Source organism: Puma concolor, chromosome C1 (genome assembly GCF_028749965.1).
Source record: "Puma concolor isolate L17-30 chromosome C1, mPumCon1.1.hap2, whole genome shotgun sequence".
NCBI classification, from domain to species: domain Eukaryota; kingdom Metazoa; phylum Chordata; class Mammalia; order Carnivora; family Felidae; genus Puma; species Puma concolor.
This window is the reverse complement of record NC_141674.1, coordinates 95,761,127-95,781,637: the sequence shown is the minus strand read 5'-3', so window position 1 is coordinate 95,781,637 and position 20,511 is coordinate 95,761,127. Positions and strand designations below refer to the sequence as shown.

At 43.0% G+C, this 20,511-nt stretch overlaps 2 protein-coding genes across 3 annotated transcripts in view; one reads left to right on the top strand and one right to left on the bottom strand.

The window, feature by feature from the left end:
- Positions 1–20,511, bottom strand: part of RAP1A (RAP1A, member of RAS oncogene family) — a 165,286-nt gene that overhangs the window by 72,185 nt on the left and 72,590 nt on the right. Inside the window, exon 1 of one of the 2 annotated variants that reach the window (XM_086717833.1) lies at positions 5,937–5,991. The exons of the other annotated variant lie outside the window; for it this stretch is intronic. The gene's annotated coding sequence lies outside the window, so the exon portion shown is untranslated. Of the gene's footprint in view, positions 1–5,936; positions 5,992–20,511 lie in introns of those variants that run through there. 2 annotated transcript variants of the gene reach the window in all.
- On the top strand, positions 5,591–19,515 carry LOC147578245 (uncharacterized). The gene is made up of 6 exons (XM_086720000.1): positions 5,591–6,223; positions 16,060–16,142; positions 16,286–16,441; positions 17,799–17,864; positions 18,670–18,823; positions 19,426–19,515. Exons 1-2 carry the CDS (start codon positions 5,591–5,593, stop codon positions 16,078–16,080), a joined length of 654 nt encoding a protein of 217 aa, XP_086576126.1. The 3' UTR covers positions 16,081–16,142; positions 16,286–16,441; positions 17,799–17,864; positions 18,670–18,823; positions 19,426–19,515.

The following is a 20,511-nucleotide window of genomic DNA, read 5'->3' as shown; positions in this document are numbered from 1 at the left end:
TGAAAACACAGTGAATGAATTTACTCTTCAGATTACACATCTGAGCAATTTGAAATGTTCAGTTTGCAATAGGAGATAATTTCCTACTACTAATTTAGAACCTTACAAGCTACATTTGGGATTTGCCCAAAGAAACAATTGCACCCAGTTCTTTGTGCCTCTCTTACTTTTACACTTTTGTGGTTAATAACTATAACAGTTCTATCCTGAGCAAAGTGATTTTATACAACCAGAATAAATGTACACTGCAAACAACCATGAATGTTACAGGTATATATACTTGTGAGTTCAAAGTAAGGTACTTCAAGTTTTAATTAATCCAACAGTACCTTTTACCAATTACAAAGTGTAGCTTCGTATATTCCTATTCTTATGAAATATGGACTAACTTGAATAAATTCTGAAACCAAACACGGGATTACATATTTAATTCCAAATTCTGTTACCTTTACCATTCTACACTTTGAACCAATCTCTATCAATGGCAACTAAATAGGCTAGAAATAGAAAACTGAATATGTAAAGTAATTTTTTCCCAGACTTATCTGGAATTAGCCTAAAAAAATAAGTCATTAGTACCTTTAAAAAAAAGCCATTAACTTCTCTAATGATTGAAGTTAATTTCATAAAACATATTTAATCCACCATGTGCATAGCATATACTTCTGAAAATTATATTAAAATGATTATTTTTAGACCACTTATAAAAGTACACTATTTCTTGTTTCAACTCCACCATAATCATCACACACAATTTCCTTTTCTTGTTGGTACACACATTTACTTTCTACCTCTAAAGGCCTATTTTCAAGCGGAAACAAGAGCATGGCATAGTTCTCTGTTAAACTGCTTTGCTGATCAGTACATCATGATCAGCTAAGCTTATAGGTTCGATACTCTTCTGGATCATTTAACTTTGAAACAAAGTGCCCTCTTAAGCACTCATCTCAAAACTGTGAGAAGGGGACTGTAAAGAGTGTGTGAAATCATTCAGTGTCCATAACCACTATTACAAAAATGCATAACCTGAATGGGCCAATATTAACTCTGTACATGAAAGACTGAAAAGCACATAAAAACTATCACTTGTAATCCCCAAAATTCACGCGCAAAAAGGGGAGAGGGGGGATGGATGCTTCATCTCAATAACATATGAAAGCTTAAATACATTCATGTTTAACCCTGATCACTTTCATAAGATGTGAATTTGGCATTAAGTCATGCAGCAATATATGACATCAGAATGGACAGGATATACTTGGAAATACGCCATAACTCTTTTTAAAACTGATGAGTTTAATCTGAAAAAGAACATTAGGAGGAAGTAATTTTAAGTTCACAATTTTAAACTCACCACAACATTAATATATAAACCGTTTATACAATTTTTTTTTTTTTTTTTACTGAACTTCTAAAGTATGAGAATTTTAGAACTGGGAACTCAGAGGTTATTTGAGGTTGCAGGAACATTTGTTGGGTCCCTAGCATGTGTCAAACACAGAGCTAGGTGCTTGCAGGTAACTCAATTATTTGACTCACTTCAGAGGTGGTGAAGTTCTCTGCTTATGCCAAATCGAACCATCTAGATTCCAGAACTAGAAACTCTGAGCAATGCCCTCACAGTGGTATAATTTCTATCCAAACAGACTGGTATCATTCTCCCTTTGAAACTCAAAAAAATGTCAACAATGCAATGCTAACCTTATTTAACAGAAACAATGGTCTCTGTGTTTTGAGTAACTGTAAAGAATTATAACAATCTAAAAATTCAACTAAGTACTAGTTGCATAATTTATTGCAAAGAACAAAACATGGAGCTGTCAGTTTTAAGATTATAAAGACATGCAAAACAGAAATTACACAAATTGCAGATATCATTTAAAAATCCCTTTGTAGGGGCACCTGGATGGCTCGGTCAGTTAAGCATCTGACTCCTGATTGCAGCTCAGGTCATGATCTCACAGTTTGTTTGTGAGATCAAGCCCTGCACTGGGCTGTGCTGAAAGCATGGGGCCTGCTTGGGATTCTCTCTTTCTTCCTCTCCCTCCCTCCCTTCCTCTGTGCCTCTCCCCCATTCGTTCATGCTCTCTCTCTTTCAAAGTAAACATTAAAAATTAATTAAAACTCCCTTTGTAAGAAGAAAAAGGAATTATCAATATGAAGAATTAGATGCTTAATTGGAAAGTCTATTTTATTTTTTTTTTAATTTTTTTTTAATGTTTATTTATTTTTGAGACAGAGAGAGACAGAGCATGAATGGGGGAGGGGCAGAGAGAGAGGGAGACACAGAATCGGAAGCAGGCTCCAGGCTCTGAGCCATCAGCCCAAAGCCTGATGCGGGGCTCGAACTCACGAACCGTGAGATCGTGACCTGAGCTGAAGTCGGACGCTCAACCGACTGAGCCACCCAGGCGCCCCAGAAAGTCTATTTTATATAAAAGATTATCAGCCATATAATAACAAAGTTCACAAATGATAGTAAACTTTTAGCAAGATAGCAAGATTTTAAGTTATTTAACGATTCGAATCTAAGTTACAACAGAATGTAAAACTCCCTGAGGACAAAAACCCTGTCTAATTCATCTCCATATCCCGAACAATCAGCACTCTCTTGTTAAATGTTGAAGAGAGAGGTGAACAAACATATGAACTCTAAATTCAAGCTATTGGGAAATTCAACCTAACAATCTAAAAGATATTTTTTTTATAACTCAAATGACTTTTTAAGTAATAAATAATAATACTCAATGCCAGTGACAACTGTTTTGATACTTAAGACTGATGACTGTGGCTATCACTTTAATTAGTACAACGTATTCTTGGAAGGAATTCACAGATACATCAAGAAGACGAGTAAATTCATATACTTTGATTCAGCAGTCCTTCTTCCGGAAATTAATCCCAAAGAAATATTCCAAAAGAAAGAAAATGTTGCATACACAAAAGTGTTTATTTCATTGTTATTTCAGTTAGGGGAAACAAACTGCCTATAATGCCCAACAAAGGGTAGATGAACTACTTTGCAACCTCCGAAAAAGGTTTAAAATAAAGATTAACCTCCTAATTGGTCTTCCTGCTCACACTCTTGCCCACCTCAACTCCCTGCCAAGCTGATTTCCACACAGAACGATTCTCAGAAACTCTTCTCCGTAAAATCCTCCAATAGATGGTTGCTCATCTCAAAGTAAAATCCAAAGTTCTTACAATGACCTATAATGCTCAGTTACTTCTCTAACCTAAACTCTCACTCCCTCCTGCTCATGGTCTCCCTAGCTGTTCTCAAAAAGGCCAAATATACTGAGGGGGTCTTTGCGCTTGTAGTCCTCTCGGCCTATAACCTTCTTCCCTAAGACAGCACACATAACTCGCTTCTTTCAGGTCTCTGCTCCAGTCGCATGTCTTCCCTGCCACCGTTTCTCTCTTTCCCCTCCCCTACTTCACTCTTCTCCATAGCTCTTATCGTCTAACATAGTCTGTGTTTATTTGGTTACGGCCCATCTCTCCTGATTAGACTATAGCTCTACGACAACAAGAACTCGATTTTATTCACACAATAGGCATTCAAAAAGCATTTGTTGAATTCATATTAAATGTTGATACAATAATTTTTAACTACATGAAAAACCATGCATATAAATATGGTTGGAGGAGAACAGGAAAAATGAATAGTTTGATTTGTGAAAATGTTCACGTGCTGATCATATTATTAAGCAGTTTATACAATAAAAATTACATCAGTTGTGATTATGATTTTAGGCTGCCAAAAGTCTCTATAACAATCTTATTTCTTTGGAAGCCACTAGTGTATTGATTTAAAACTGACTAGTACTAGTTATTAGTGACAACTTTTCCTCCTAAAACTGTAAGAACAATTACTCCAAAATCTTGTTCCTAAAGACCCAAAGTTTAGTCTATAAGTGTCAACACTGTCATTCTTGAGGCCACACAGAAAGTGAACAGTTTTAAACAGTTTTAATATGGAACTGAATAATACTCAGGATTCCAGTTTACTTTTGAGACAGGTATCTATGTTTGGCTTCAGAGTGTCCCTGAAACTGGTCCAGTACTTTTTTTTTTTTTTCCTGGGGAAAGAGTCTATATATTTCATCATAATCTCAAAGGTGTCAGTGGCCTAGAAAAGGTTAAGAACTATACTATTTTATATCGGAAGTAAAATGCAATATTCTAATATAAGCCATCTCTCAAAAGGACAGAATATGGATAACACCTAGACACATCTTTGTAATCATTCAATTCATCCACAAACTACTGAGTGCCTCCCTTGTGCCAGGCACCGTGTGATCCTCAATACCTCGCACCTAATCGTATTTTGCAGTGCAGAATTCAAAATACCAAGGAGACAGGATTCAGTGAAACACCAGGCTAAAAAACAGCTTCAACCGATGCAAATATAATGTCAAAACAGAATATAATGTCAAAACAGAAAAAGTGTTATAAGAAATCCTAATAAAGACAGAAAGAAAGGGGCTCCGGGCCTGATTTAGTGATTATTATGTCAAAATACTGCAGATATCAATTACACGAAAAGAAAAGAAAAAGTACACGTACACATGCCCGCCCCCACACACTGACAGGAAACCAGAAGAAAAGTTTCCAAATCCTGTTTCCAGCAGCATCCCTTCTGAGACTGCCCTACAGCATACTTCTGAAGGTAGAAGCCCCACCTTAAAACCAAGAGCTGATACCTTACTCCTGACTGTGATGAAAACAGAAAGAATCATCATCCCACATCCAGGAAGCAGAAAACTGTGGCCACCTGTAAGGCCCTGGCCCCTTAACCTCCTACCCTGGTATTCCCTTGATACTCTCCTCCCTTCAAAGCAGTGACAAAACCATCTTCCCTCCCAAAAAGGAATACATAACTCAGTCATAGTTCTTTTTTCCAACAAGAGGTCAAAAGGTCCCCCAAACTCTCGGTGCTTCGCCCTGCGAGGAGATCCCAGTTCTCGGGCGCAACAATCTTCCCCCTCACCTTCTCCCTTTAGCAGTAAATTACACAATTCGGCTCAAGACACTGTCCTTAACTTCCTGAGGGGGACAAGTGACACTCCTACCGGGCCCCAGTCTGAAGGAAGACAAGAATCACACGGTGACCCCTTCCCTCACAAAATTCAGGGATGAAGCAGAGACCCAAGAAGGGCAACGCCGAAAAGGCGAACACATGGCAAAGCTACGGAAGACGTGGGGGAAAGAGGGCGGGAAAGGGGCAGAGGGAGATGGAGTGGGGCGTAGAGATGTCAGCCCTCGGCACGGGTGGTGGGGGGCAGGGGGGAAGGAAGGAAAGGGAGACCCCGACCCTGCCAGAAGTGAACACAGGGAGGGCAACGCTCCCGCCTACTCTCCGCACCTCTCTAGCAGAGGAGGGAGGACAGAAAATTCACCTAACCCTCCAGCCCCCTTTTCGCGTGCCCCCCAAGGGGAGAGCTGGGTTGGAGGGAAGGTCTGACCCTAGTCTGGGGACATGCACGAAGAGGGAAAAGGTAGCGATGTCCAAGCTTCTGCATCTCTCGGGCAGTGAGTGGCGAGGGCACTGTGTCCGAGGAGATGGCGAGGGAAACGGGCTTGTGCCATGACACCTCGGGGAGTTGGAGGGTGGGGGACACAATGTCCTCTTTCTCTCCCACACCCGGCCCGGGCCCCTCCCGTCCGTCTCCCGCAGGCCCCGCCACAGTCGACCGGCTCGGTCCGCGGGCGTGGTTGGCTCTGGCCCCGGCGGCGGCGGCAGGGCCTCCCGGAGCCCCGGCCCCTCCCGCCGGCCAGGCCCCCGGGCCGCCGCCCCGGACACCGAGGGAACGCGGAGGAGGAAGGGGGAGCCAGGGGACTGACCGGCGACATGAGCCACCTCAGCCCAGGCTCGGCCGACCAGCGCCCCCCGCTCCCTCCGGGGCCGGCTGGGCTCCCCGCCCCTCACTCACCCCCCCGGTCCGGCGCCTCCTCCACCTCCTCCTCCACCTCCTCCCTCTTCTCGGCCGTGGCTCCTGCTCCGGCTCTGCGCGGCGACGGCGGCAGCGGCGGCAGCGGCCTCGAGAGCGGCGGCGGCGGCGGCGGCGGCGGCGGCGCCTCCAGAACGCGCACGCACGCAGCACGTTGGCCCCGCCCCCAGTTCCACCCCGCCCCTCCGAGTCGCCGTCAGCTAGACTTTGGCCCCGCCTTCCCCACGGCTTTCCGGAGTCCGCTTAAAGGAACCGCGCAGAGGAGAGTGGTGAGAGCTGAGGATCATGGGGAGGAGCGAGGTGTTGGGGTATTGTGAAGAGCTGAGTAGGAGGTTGCGAAAGGCGGGAAACAAAACGAAGGAGGGTCCGACGATTCAGGAGGAATAGAATTTGGAAGGGAATGCAACCATTCAACAAGTACTAACTGAGCACCTAGTAAGTGCCAGGCACTGTCTAGGCGCAAGGGATAATGCCCTAGGCAAGCAAAGGCCCTTGTGAAGCTTGATTCTACTGGGTTGGGAGAGTGGAGACAGACAAAAAACTAAACAAAAATTTTAATCCGTATTATGTAGTGTGAAGACAAATAAAACCAGGAATGGAATGACTTTATTGCTGGCCAGATACTGCCCCACAGAGGAGACCTTTGAGCACCTATCATATACATAGGATACGAAGGAATGAGCCTAGCAAATGAGTGTGGAGGTGTGAGGGAAACAGCCTTTTCAGGCTGAAAGACAATCAGCCATAAACTCAGAGTTGGGAATACACCTGGTAGGTTACAGGAACAGCAAAAGGCCAGTGTGGCTGAATGGAACCAGCTGGCCAGAGAGTAGCAATAGTTAAGTTGAGAGAGGTATAGAAGGACCAGATCCTATGGAGCCTTGTGAGTTGTTATAAGAGCAACTGAAAACCATGGGAGGATGAGCAGAGGAATGACCACATCTGATTCACGTTTTAAAAAGTATTCTTGGGGCGCCTGGGTGGCTCGGTCGGTTAAGCGTCCGACTTTGGCTCAGGTCATGATCTCACGGTCGGTGAGTTCGAGCCTGTGTCAGGCTCTGTGCCGACAGCTCAGAGCCTGGAGCCTGTTTCAGATTCTGTGTCTCCCTCTCTCTCTGCCCCTCCCCTGTTCATGCTCTGTCTCTCTCTGTCTCAAAAATAAATAAACGTTAAAAAAAAATTTTTTTAAAAAGGTATTCTTCGGGCACCTGGGTGGCTCAGTCGGTTAAGCATCCCACTGTTCATCTTGGCTCAGCTCATGATCTCCCGGTTGTTAAGATTGAGCCCCAAGTTAGGCTCTTCACTGATGGCGTGGAGCCTACTTAGGATTCTCTCTTTCTCTGCCCTTCCCCCACTCACAAGGACTGGAGCTCTCTCTCCTTAAATAACCTTAAAAAAATGTTTTTAAAGTTATTCTTGCTAATATGTGTAAAATCCACAATAGGGAAGCACAAATGTCTGCAGGAAGACCCCTAAGGATGTTGGTGGTGGTAGGTAACTTGTATGGCAGCAGAGAAACGTTGAGAAGGCTTTTCAGATATATTTTGGAGTGGATTTGGCAGAGAGTGTGTGAAGGAACAAACATCATGGATGATTCCTAGGTTCAAGGCCTGAAGGATGGGTTAATGGTGGTGCCATTTAATAAGATGGGGAAGACTCAACAGGAGAAATTTGGGGATGGGGGAAATCAGGAGTTCTGTTTTGTACATGTTACATAAAGTGCTTGTTATGCACCCACATGGAATATTGAGTACAACAATTGGATATATATTTGGGATTCATCAGCATAGATGCTTTTTAAGCCTTAAGTCTACATAAAAGCACTTAGGGAGGGAGAGTACTGGAAGAGAGGACTAAGAGGAATCCAACACTTGGAGATTAAGTAGAAAAGGAGGAAGGGCTACCAGTCAGATCAGAGGAATACCAGGAAAGGGTGAGTGATGGAAGATAAGAGAATTGTTTCTGGAAGGTGAGAGTCATCACTCTTATCAAAGACTGCTGAAATAAATAAGCTGAGGACAGAGTTTGAACACTGGATTTGGCCGGATGAGGGTTACTAATGTCCTTGATGAAAGCAGTTTCAATGGTTCACAGGGGAGAAAGTCTGATTAGGGTGTGTGAACAAGAGAATGAGAAGTGAGGAAGACAGAGTGTGTATAGCAAGTCTAAACAGCTCTTGAAGAGCTTTGCTGTCAAGGGCAACTGAGAAAACGGCAGTACCCCAGGGGTATTTGGGATCAAGGGAGAGTATTTTAAGATGGGAGGAACGATCCTTTAGAGAGATAAATATGATAGCACAGAAGATAGGAGACAAGTGGAGAAAGATTGTCCTCAAGAAGAGAAGCAATGATGCCCTAGTGAAGGGAATGGCCTCGGGTAGGAATAAGGACTGTATGTTCACACACTATTTTTGGAGAGAAGGCAAAGTCTGTGGGTGCAAATGCAGGTAGGTTAAGTAGTCCATTTGGTGATGGCATGCTTAGGCCACTGCAGAGCAGAAGGGGACAGGTGGAAGCTAACACGCAGCCCCTGTACTGCCAACCAAGCAGCTATGAGGCCATACCAATCTGGAGGAAGCAGGGGTGGGGAGGGGCACCTCTTCTAATTACTCCAGCTGGAGGGGGTGGTGCCTTTTAGCAATTTGACCCACCCTCCTACACACACACACACGCACACACACACACACACACACACAGTGTGTATATTTTCCCAGTTTACATTGAGTACTGTATGTGCTAGCTACCTCACTGGATCTGATGAGATAGATCTGGGCTATATGCTTTCCTTTACTCTATGCAATAAAAACTGTGAATGGGGAGGGGCTATTGGCTATTTAAGGAGCTAAAAGAAGGTGAGCAAGAATTCTCTTGAAGCATTGAAGAGTTACTAGAGAAGTGTGGTATAGACAACACTGAGGAGGACCCTCTTGAGCTGGTGGTCCTATATTCAAAGTGAGACCATTAGGCAAAGTTGTATGGTTCTCTCCAGCCACATTCCATTGCTTGAGGGATTGAAGGAGAGTTGGATTTAACCAGGGCTGGGTTTGCTGATGAAAGTCAATGAGAAGGTGAGGGAGTATACACCAGGGAGTGGTTGTAGTGATAGCCCCTTGGAACCTACGCTGGGAGGGAAGAGAGGCAAATAATAAAACAGTGGGGTCAAGGGTTTGGTGGTCCCTGTGAGAAAGAAGAGTTCAAGAGGAAGCAGTGAAATAAGTGGGGAAAGGGGACTTTCCAAGGATCAAGCATGGGGAAGGGTGAGTGAGGGGGTTGGGAAAGAGGAAGTGAAGGTATCTATGAGGAAAAATGGGTTCAGGGAGGAGCCTTGGAACCGAAGAACCAGCAAGGCCCTCGGGCTCTTGCCCTGTGGCAGCACACTTGAGCCATTGGTTGGGAGCAGGTTGAGGGAGCTGCACGAGCTGGGGAGAAACTGAGCACAGCAGGGAATAAGCCACCTGGATTCTGCCAGGTCCCTTTACAAGCCGACTGGGTGCTTTGCTTTACTTGCCTTTTTTTTTCACCGAGGACACCCACGCATTTGTGTAGACATTTTATTCTGCCTGGTGTTTGACAGAAACCAAGTGACATCTTTCCTCCTGATATCCCTTTTCTGCTTATGACACTATCTTTTTCAGTTACTCAACTGCCAAGCCTCAGCTGCCTTTAATCTTCCCCATCCCTGTGTCCAGTTAGTCCCCAAAGTGTAGCAATCTGTGCCGTCCAATAGAACATTATGCCATGTTCTTTATCTACATAGTCTGGTACAGCAGCCAATGTGGCTATCAAGCACTTGAGATGTGGCTAACATGACTGAGGAATTGGATTTTAAATCTTATTTAACTTTAACGGATTTAAATTAGGCTTAATGAGGCACATATACCTGGGGGATACTGTATTGGACAGATGGGTAGAGGTCCTTCCTACACAATGTCTCTCCTTTTTATTTTTTTAAATTGTTTTTTAACGTTTATTTATTTTTGAGAGAGAGAGACAGAGCATGAGCGGTGGGGGTGGGGGAGGCACAGAGAGAAAGGACGACTCAGAATCCGAAGCAGGCTCCAGGCTCTGAGCTGTCAGCACAGAGCCTGACGCAGGGCTCGAACTCACAAACTGTGGGATCATGACCTGAGCCCAAGTTGAGCGCTTAACTGACTGAGCCACCCAGGCGCCCCACAGTGTCTCTTCTGCTTCTCTCCACCTCTGCTGCCATGCCTGACTACCTCTAGTCCAGACTTTTCCTGTAGTCTCCTCTTTGGTCTCCTGCTTAGTTACTTCCCCTGCCATCTGTCATGTGTTCTTGCCAGAGCCACCTCTCTAAACGGTGGCCACATTGTGACCCCACCCTATTTTTTAAATGATTGCTATTTCTCTGTCAATTTCAAACTGGCATTTGCCCCGTGATGTGCATCCATCCCACTTTTCCAGCCTTCCCTTGCACGGCGCCCTTATTTAGAAAGAGCTGTTCCTCAAGCAAAATGGAACCACTGGCTGTAATTCCTACCAACTTTTTACAGAGGAGCCAACCTGTATGCTTAAACTGTCTCCGCCTGGAATAGTGCCCCCCATTCCCTCTTCCAGCCCCCACATCTGTTGAAATCCTTGGAGGCCTGTCTCAAATTGCAGCAGCTACCTGGAACCTTTTCTGATTTCTCCTCTCCTCTGAAATCCCACAGTTTCTGTGTTCACCTCACCTGTGGCACCTGCAAGCTGCCTTGTCGTATGTATTGTGTTTTCATTTTATTCCCGTCACTACATTTCCCTCCTTGCCGATCACTGTGTTTTAATCACGTTCGTGTCCCCTTGTCAGTCTTGCACCTTATATGTATGAGGTAATCCTCAACTAGCCACTGCATTGAATTACACGCTTTCATGGAATGTGAAGCGAATTTATGCCTCTCCCTGACTGCGAGTACTATCACTAACCCCCAGAGAGAATGTTGTTATACCCTCGGAGAAACAAAACGGAAAAGAAGCAGAAGAAACCAAAAAAACCCACAATCATTCCATGGCACGTCTGTTACAATTGAGAATTTATTAGGTCAGAACACCAGGTTTGGGGCAGAACTCTGGGAAATTAAGAAGAAATGAATGAAAGAAGAAGAACAAGCAGGAAAAAACCTGAGAAACAGGTATTTGAAATAGATCATAATCATGACACATCTGGTAGCCAGTTTCTAGAGCATTCTGGAAACAACGTGGAGGTAGATGAGTCTTTGTCCCAGGAGTTGGATTACTTGGGGCTGAGTGGTGAGGACAGTCTTACCTACAGCCCCCTACCTTGACCGGCAAATGGACTCTTCTGTCTGCTGAACTTGACTGCCACAACATCTGTGTCTACGCTGTGCTGACAGGGTGTTGATTTGCCTTTCTGTTTTTCTAAGAAAAGGTAATTTTCAGGAGAATATTCTTTTGATAGCTTTCATCATTGGACTCAATGAACTGACCTTAAAATTAAAACAAAAGCAAACACATAACCATGACATTTCCTAACATGAGATTCAAACTTTTGAAGAGAAGTGGACTGTGTTTGTTTTCATGCTACTGTTTGCTGAGAATTTCTTCCAAGTGCTTTCCAAACTTAGGGTGCTTTTACAACTCAGTTCTATTTTGTAATCCTAGGGAGCATCGTCAGCATGCTTAGAACTGGCAGGGCCAGCATAGTTAGCAACTCCTAGGGTCAATTTATGGAAGATGTCTTTAAGAAGCATTCAGATTGTGATACAAATCAGTAAGAAGAGGCTTCCATCCAATATATGTTTAGAAAATGTATTTTTAGACCGGGATTCCTGGGAACCTGTAACCCAACAGAATTACATATGCTAAATCCTACAATACCTAATACGCTTTTCTTGTTGGTGCGGTGGTTTAAAGGATTTGAAAAGCAGGCATATTTTACACAAAAAAACATACCTCACACATATAGGACCTTACACACGTTTATTCAACAAGTTTTAACTGAGTGCTTGCTACTTTATGCTTGTTGCTACAGATATTAGTGACCGGGCATTGGTATACCATTTTACAGTTTTCAAAATGACTCCACAGTGCCTAACTTAATCCTACAAACAAATATCATTAAAGTAGGTTTAAGTCTCATTTTGCAGAGGGGAAAACTTGCTCAAAGGGATTCAATGAACTGCACAGAAGCCGAGCTATTAATTGGCAAGATCTCAAACTGGAACCCAGATCTTTGGGTGTCAAAACATTGGTTAAATTAGAATATAAGTTCCCTGAGGGCGCAGACTTGATCCGTTTTGTTCATTACTGTATTCTCAGAGCCCAAAATGTACCAGGCATATTGTGGGTTCTCAATAAATGTGTGTGTGTGTGTGTGTGTGTGTGTGTGTGTGTGTGTGTGTGTGTGTGTTGTGGAGAGAGGGCTGGGGAGAGAATATAAGCCAACCATCTAATTCATTAGCATATTTTAATATTTTAATTAATTACATGCTAAGCTGATCTTTTCTATATTAGTGCTATTCAAAGTATGGTTCAAAGACTGGTACTGGTCCATGAATTTTTTTATTGCCAGGTGCCTTAGCCCATTTTGGGCTGTTGCAACAAAATACCACAGACTGGATAGCTTATAAGCAACAAATTTATTTCTCAAGTTCTGGAGGCTGCAAGTCCGAGATCAAAGTGTCAGCAAGGTCACGTTCTGGTTAGAGCCTGCTTTCTGGTTTATAGTGGTGCCTTCTTGCTGTGTCCTCACCTGGTGGATGGGACTAGGGATCTCTCTGGAACCTTTTTTTACAAGGGCACTAGTACCCTTCATGAAATTCCACTCTTATGACCTAAGCACCTTCCAAGTCCCCACCTCCTAACACCATCATCTTTGGGGGTTAGGATTTCAACATATAGATTGGGGGGTGGATACAAGCATTCAGATCTTAGCACCAGTTGGCCTTAATGACAGAAAACGAGAGTGAGCATTTAGAATCCTTTGTGGCAACTTGACATCGCTGTGACATACAAGAAGCAATCAGTAGGCTTGTCCAGTTGAGCAGGGCAGAAACCAGTTCAGGTGTTGCCCGACTGCCTTGTGTGGTGAGTCACGTGGTATGAGCTGGATACTAGTTATAAAGCATCCAACTTTTTTTTTTAACCTTTTGACCCTCTTCACCCATTTTTCCTCCCCTCCCACCCTCTGGCAATCACCGATTTGTTCTCTGTTTCTATGAGCTTAGAGTTTATTTTGGTTTGTTTTTGGTTTTTAGATTCCAAATATAAGAGACATTTTATGATATTTGTGTTTCTCTGTCTGACTTATTTTACATGTATATGTGTGTGTATATATCTCTATCTATTTCTTCATCCATTCATCCATCCACGGACATGTAAGTTGTTTCCATATTTGGCTATGATAAATAGTGCTGCAGTGAACGTGGGGGTGCAGGTATCCTTTTGAGTTAGGTTTTCGTTGTCTTTGGATAAATACCCAGAATTGGAATTACTGGATCATATGTAGTTCCGTTTTTCATTTTTTGAGGAACCTTCATACAGTTTCCCATAGTGGTTGCACCAATTTACATTCTCACCAACAGTGCACAAGATTCCCTTTTCTCCATATCCTCCCCAACACCTGTTGTTTGTTGTTGTTGTTATGCTAGCTATTCTGACAGGTGTGAGGTGGTATCTCATTGTGGTTCTGATCTGTATTTCCCTGATGGTGAGTGATGTGGAGCATTTTTTCATGTACCTGTTGGCGAGCTGCATGCCTTCTTTGGATCTTCTGTCCATTTTTGGGGGGTTGTTTTGTTTGTTTATTTGCTTGGTTTTTTTTTCTTTTTTTTTGGCTATTGAATTATTTGAGTTCTTTATACACTTTTGATAATAACCTCTTTCAGATATAGGACTTGCAAATCTTTTCTCCCAGTAAGTAGGTTGCCTTCTTATTTTGTTGATGGTTTCCTTTTCTGTGCAGAGTTGTTTTAGTTTGATGTAGTCCCACTTGTTTATTTTTGCTTTTGTTGCTCTCATTTTTGGTGTCAGATTTTAGAAAATTATTGTCACTCTGTTTTTCCCTAATGGGGGGGGGAATTGTAAATGGGATTGTTTTCTTAATTTCTCTTTCTTAGAGTTTATTGTTAGTGTGGAAATTTTGGTGCATGTGCATCAATTTTGTATCCTGCAGTATTATCTAGTTCATTTAATACTTTTTCAATAGAGTCTTTAGGGTTTTTTTTATATAATATCATGTCATCTGCAAATAGTGACTGTTTTACTTCTTCCTTTTTAGTTTGGATGCGTTTTCTTTCTTTCTTTCTTATGCCTAATCTTTGAGGAAAAGCTTTCAGATTTTTACTATTGAGTATGATATTAGCTTTGGGGTTGTCCTATGTAGGCTTTATGTTAAGGTCTGTTCCCTCTGTTCTCTCTATACCCTCTTTGTTTTTCTCATAAATGGATGTCGAATACTGTCAAAGGCTTTTTCTACATCTGTTGAGATGATCATATGATTTTTATTCTTCACTTTGTTAATGTGGTGTATGACATTAACTGATTTGCAGATGTTGAACCATCCTTGCATCCCTGGAATAAATCCCACTTGATTATGGTGTATGCTCCTTTTAATATATTGTTGAATTCAGTTTGCTAATATTTTGTTAAGGATTTTTACTGTATCCATCAGGGATATTGGACTGTAATTTTTTTTTCCTGTGGCATCCTTGTCTGGTCTTGGTATCAGGGTAATGCCAGCCTTGGAAAATGAGTTTGGAAGTATTCCCCTCTTCTATTTTTTTTTGGAAGAGTTTAAGAAGGATTGGTATTCTGCTTTGAATGTTTGGTAGAATTCACCAGTGAAGCCATCTGGTACTGGACTTTTGTCCATTGGGAGGTTTTTGATTACCAATTCAACCTGCTTACTGGTAATTGGTCTGTTCAGATTTCCTATTTCTTCATAAGTTAGTCTTAGTAGATTGCATGTTTCTAGGGATTTAATCATCTATTTAATCCTAACCAGTTTGGCTATTTGTCACCCACCTTCTTCTCCTCCTGGATATCCTTTACTTTTTTGGAAAGAGAACACTTTATGCCTTTGGAATAAAAGAGTTAACAACAGATTTGAAATAACAAAAGAAAACACACAAAACTGCTTTTCACCACAGAAGCTATATCTCCTGATCTTATGCTGTGGAGGCATCATTGCTCAGGAATTAAATATATGGTTTCTGGAGTGAGACTTCTTGTGTTTAAACACAGGTTCTGCCACTTATCGACTGTGCAAACTTGGGCAAGTTGCTAAACCTCTGGCAGCCTCAGTGTTCTTATCTGTGGTATAATAAAAGTACAGAATTTCACAGGGTTTTGGTAAAAATTATGTGGTCAGACATGTACAGTGGTTTTCACAGAGCCTGTCACATAGTGACAAAATGCTGCTTTATGTTATAAGAAATATTATCTATCATTTCATCCTGGGCTCATAAAAATTCATGCTGCTTGAAAGATTTAAAAAATATTGACTATGAAGGTGATTCTGTAACTATCCAGGCTTGTAAATAGATGGTCGCTTTTCAATTATTCACATTATTAAAAGATAATGAACATCAGCTAATTCCAAGGTCCTTTATATTTGCTTTTTAGTACATTGGGGGACATTTGTCTTTTAAAAAATTTTTTTTAAGTTAATTTATTTTGAGAGAGACAGAGACAGCAAGCGTGGAGGAGGGGCAGAGAGAGAAAGGGAGACAGAGAATCCCAAGCAGGCTTTGCACTGTCAGTGCAGAGCCTGACGCGGGGCTCAAACTCACGAAACCACGAGATCATGACCTGAGCTGAAACCAAGAGTCAGATGCTTAACCAACTGAGCCACCCAGGTGCCATGGGACACTTGTCTTCTTTTTTTTTTTTTTTTCAACGTTTATTTATTTTTGGGACAGAGAGAGACAGAGCATGAACGGCGGAGGGGCAGAGAGAGAGGGAGACACAGAATCAGAAACAGGCTCCAGGCTCTGAGCCATCAGCCCAGAGCCCGACGCGGGGCTCGAACTCACGGACCGCGAGATCGTGACCTGGCTGAAGTCGGACGCTTAACCGACTGCGCCACCCAGGCGCCCCGGGACACTTGTCTTCTACGTGGCCATTCGATGCAATTTCTATTTCTGCAGCACAGGTTGCTCGGGCGGTAAAAGAAGGCAGGTGCGTGTCCTGAAATGCATGAAGTACATCCTAGTGGAGAGTGCACACACAGGTAAGCAAGAGCTGTTTGCTCGGTGATGTGTCTATTGCCTACTTATATGTTTTATGCCACAGACTTTATCTGCAGGGTCCCTTCCTGCTAAGTTGTAGCCAGCTCATTCTTTTCCATTTCCTTCTGGGAACACCGTCATCTAGAAGGAAGCAGCTACTCAGCCATGCGGCACTGTAACTCCTAGGAAGAATCAAGGATTTCTGCAGCAAGGAAATTGGATACGGATGAGCACCAGGGAGGACACTGCTGGCCACTGAAGGGAAAGCCCAATGTAGGCAGGAGGCCAGAATGCGCCAACGGTAAGCCAAGTTTTTTCTTATCAGAAGAGAAAAGCTTGCACTTAACTGCGCTATCAAGGAAAAGACGGTCCCCAGCCTTCAGTAAGTGGAGGGAAAAGGAATCCAGGAGGGCTTGCCCTAGCTTTGTGGATATGAGTTAACATTATTTATTCTGTAATAAAACTCAAGCACAAGTAAACCACTGAATGAGGCAACCTGAATATATACAGAATTTATAGAAAGCAGGATAGTGTGGTTAGGTTTGCTAGATTTAGCGAGTGAAAAGACAAGATGTCCGGTTAAATTTGAATTTCATATAAACAAACATGTTTTTAGTATAACTATGTTCCATGCAATATTTGGGGTTTGTTTATCTGAAATTCAGGACATTCCGTATTTTATCTTGCAACTCAAAGTGTGATTAAACATGTAGGCTGTGGAACCATACTGTGTAAGTTCAAAATCTGGTCCTGCCGCTCATCCGCTATGTGACCTTGGTCATGTTACTTAACCTCTCTGAGCCTCGGTTTCTCTGTGTATAAAACGAAAACAGCATTTACCTCATTGAACTGTTGTGAAGATTAAATAATACATAAAAATTCATAATGGTAACTGACACATAGTGAATGCTGATAAAAATACTAGCTACTTTTGTAGGAAGCATAAGTGGTTATTTACTACCTCCAAATGTTTTCTTCAGTTGACATTATGATTCCAAGTACCTTTTACAAAAAAACCTAGGTGGAGATGGTTTTTTCTCCTATTTTCACGTTACTTTCAATTTTGTTTACAGCCAACGAAATTTAGGACCGCTATCTATCGCATAAAGGAGCACACAACCAGCATCTTATCATCAGGCTTCCTGTTTTTCCCTGGTGGCCTAACACATCAGCCCAATCTTAAAGATGTCCTAAAGGCCAAATATCCTCTGAGAAATGTGTTGAAACTTTCGTAAAGTACTACTTGAGTATTTACTAGGTGAAACTCAGGAGCCAATGCAGCTCTAGTATGGGGTTTTGTCAGAAAGGTATTTGCTGTAAGGGGATTTCTGTGCTCTGTAGGTTGCTTAAGAGCAACCACTTCGTATGGAGTTACGGTTCTTGCATATAACAGGATTCTGTTAGCACAAAGTTGAGAATCAGACAAGCAGAAATATTACTACAATAGTAGACCTAGTATCCAAAAATCTGGTTCTACCACTCAACACGAGTCACCTGGTACTTTTGAACATTTGCTTCCTCATTTATAAAATGAAAACATCAATACACCTTAAAAGGCAAGAATCAAGTTAAATGAGATAACGTAATGGACAATACGGTACTAGGAATAACAGAAGTGCTCCGTAAGTATTCTTAACATGAATCTGCTTATTCATTAGAAGGAAGACTGAACACCAGAACACAGAAAGTTCAGAACACTGAACACAGAAAGACTAAAGCCTGGGGTTTGTGCTACTTTATATGGCTGAGCTAAAACAGTAACTCCTTGCTTTGTCCATGTCTGCTTCTGGATGAGAACCAATAATTTCTAAACAATGATACAACCTAAGGGGAATTCAAGCAAGGACTGCATCTTTCCCATTGACAGTAACTCTGTGTGTGTGTGTGTGTGTGTGTGTGTGTGTGTGTGTGTGTGTGTGTTGGAGGCAGGCAGTGGTGAGACAGGGAAAGGTCAGGGAAGGAGTTGGAAATTTCTTTTTCATTTAATAACTAGGTTGAGCCAGATACTGATGTTTGTGTGTGAAAAATACTAGTTTGAGGCCAGAAAGCAGAAAACACACTTCCAGTAAATTTACAATATTAATTTTGAGTTTCAGAAGCAAATCCCAAATGCAAACCAGATTCAGAAATTATGACCTCAGCTTTTCCAGAGTGTGTACTGATTAGGCTTTTGCAGATTAACCAGAGGCAGAAGGTCTTAGGGGAAAAACCTAGGAGAGAAAAATAGAATTCATGAGAACATCCAAACTCAGAGAGTGAAATTTCCTGTCTTCGCGTTTGCTGCTGACTGAAGGAGTATGGGCTTTTCTAAGGAGGAGAGAGGGGGTGAACTTAGGGTTTTGTCAAGGGGATTACCAAGGGAGGTAGTTGTTTGTGGACTGGAAGGTGGTAAGAAGTCCATGGCTTTGCAGGGCAATACATGATGGCAAAGTAGGGCAACGATGCTGGAAGTTGTAGAATGAGCTAGATGACTACTTTGAAAGTCAGTTCATAAACATGTATATATTAAGTATCAACCATGTTATTAAGCTTTCAGGGGATACAATGACACATAAAGCACAGACAGTGAGACCTGAGAGGAAGAAGATAAAAGGAAGGCTGTGGAACCAGTGTGTTAAGAAATCTCATAGCTGACAATTTGCTAGCAAAGAACAGGATGCCTACAAAATTCGTTAAGTGTCAGGTATGCTGGGGACGTGGCTGACGGCCTTGCCTGAGCTTTGAACTTGGCAAAGGGTAGAGGGGAAGCATTTCTCGAGGCCTTCCCTTGCCTCCTGTAGAACAGAGGTGCTCGGTGTAAAGGAAGAAAAGCCAGAGCATGTGCATCTCTGGACAGGGGTCTGAAATGAATCATAATCTTCCTGGGGGCGAGGGGTAGTGGGGGAGGGGAGTTAGTTGTAGGGTCTCACCGCCCCTCTCTTCATCCCCTGAGCTGTCATTGCCAAAATGAACAGATTATCACAATTTCAGCCCATGCAGCTATCTCGCTAATGTTCATTTGCTGATTTTAATGAGTTCCAGAACCAATTTGTGATCTTATAATCAGCTCAGGTTCACCGCTGAAAGAAAGTGCTGTAAGTCTTGTTAGAGAAGTCAGCGCTGCAGAATGCAGATACATTGATATGAAAATGAATTCAAATGAATTCTTCGGGGCATTGTAAGGCTTCCAAGTTCCCCGATACCATTCAGCACAAAAATGTTAGGTGTTGGATGTCCTGATGAGCCGGCTGGGGTACAATACCTGTCTTTGCAAACTACATTCATCTCCTTTTGTTCTCTCTTCAGATTTCACAGCTTCCTCTGCTCTGCCTAAAAAGGAAAACTCACATCTTCAAGCTGTTACAATAAAACTATTGGCAGTATGTAAAGTGAGAACAGAGCCTTGCCTTAATTTATTGCACCATGTAGATTTATTACACATCAGGGTAATAATAACAACACCATGACTCGCCGCCTGATAATCTCCTGTGCTCCAGTAGGAGTGCGGGGGAGGGAGCCCGCGGGCCCTGTAGACTCCCTGTATGGTGCTAAGCGATCTGGGCACGCTCCTGGCCCAGTGCCACCAGATGATGTGGTACTACTGGACCGCGTGGCGTCAAGATGTGTTGCAGAGCTGGTGAGGAGATGTAGCCTTTAGACAGAAAACACTGGAGGCCATTGGCCAGGCCTATAAGTAGAGTGTGTCCTCAGTTGCTCACTGCCAGGGGAGTAGGTAGGCATCCCAGCTACCTTCTTATCAGAGGCTCCTCTACCTGAAACCTGATGAGATCACAGGTTAAGAACCTCCACGGGGCATTTCCCCTGCCTTTAGAGGGCACCACACTTAGAATCTGGGACCTTCCAAGTTAAATATGTTCAGTGTCTGAGGAACAAGTTGACCAAATTCAGGGTTAAAGACAATCACGCCTCGGGCCACGGGTCTCTCCTTCAGAGTGTTGGCCTCGCTTCTGGGCTGCTTCTCTTGTCTTTTCATGACATCTGAGTCCTGGGGGTGCCCAATCCGTCTTGGCTGCTTCCAGGGAAACTGCTCCCAGGCACTCAGACACTCAGCCTGCCCACGGTGACAGCGACATCCTCACAGAGGACAGCGTTCATCAGAGGTGCCCCCCTGCTGCTCTGCTTGCTCTGGAAGCCTCTCATTAGGGTTTCTAATTTTTAAGATAATGGGAACTTAATGGGGATTATTTTGATTTTCTCTCGCCAGCCAATGTTTTAGCCCTGCTGCCCCCAGCTGCACTGCCTGAACAAATTGCATTCTGAGCAAGCAAAAGCTGTGGCCCAGGAGACTGCTGACATGACCTCAGAAACACACAGTCCAATCCTACTGCCTGATTTTCTTTGCTCTTGTACTGAGACCTTTGCCTGTAACAG

Excerpts from the sequence above, each read along its gene's own strand:
- LOC147578245 (XM_086720000.1), top strand. The coding sequence starts at position 5,591 with ATGACACCTCGGGGAGTTGGAGGGTGGGGGACACAATGTCCTCTTTCT. Across the intron at positions 6,224-16,059 it reads GAACCGCGCAGAGGAGAGTG|CACAGGTTGCTCGGGCGGTA; the intron begins GTGAGAGCTGAG and ends CTATTTCTGCAG.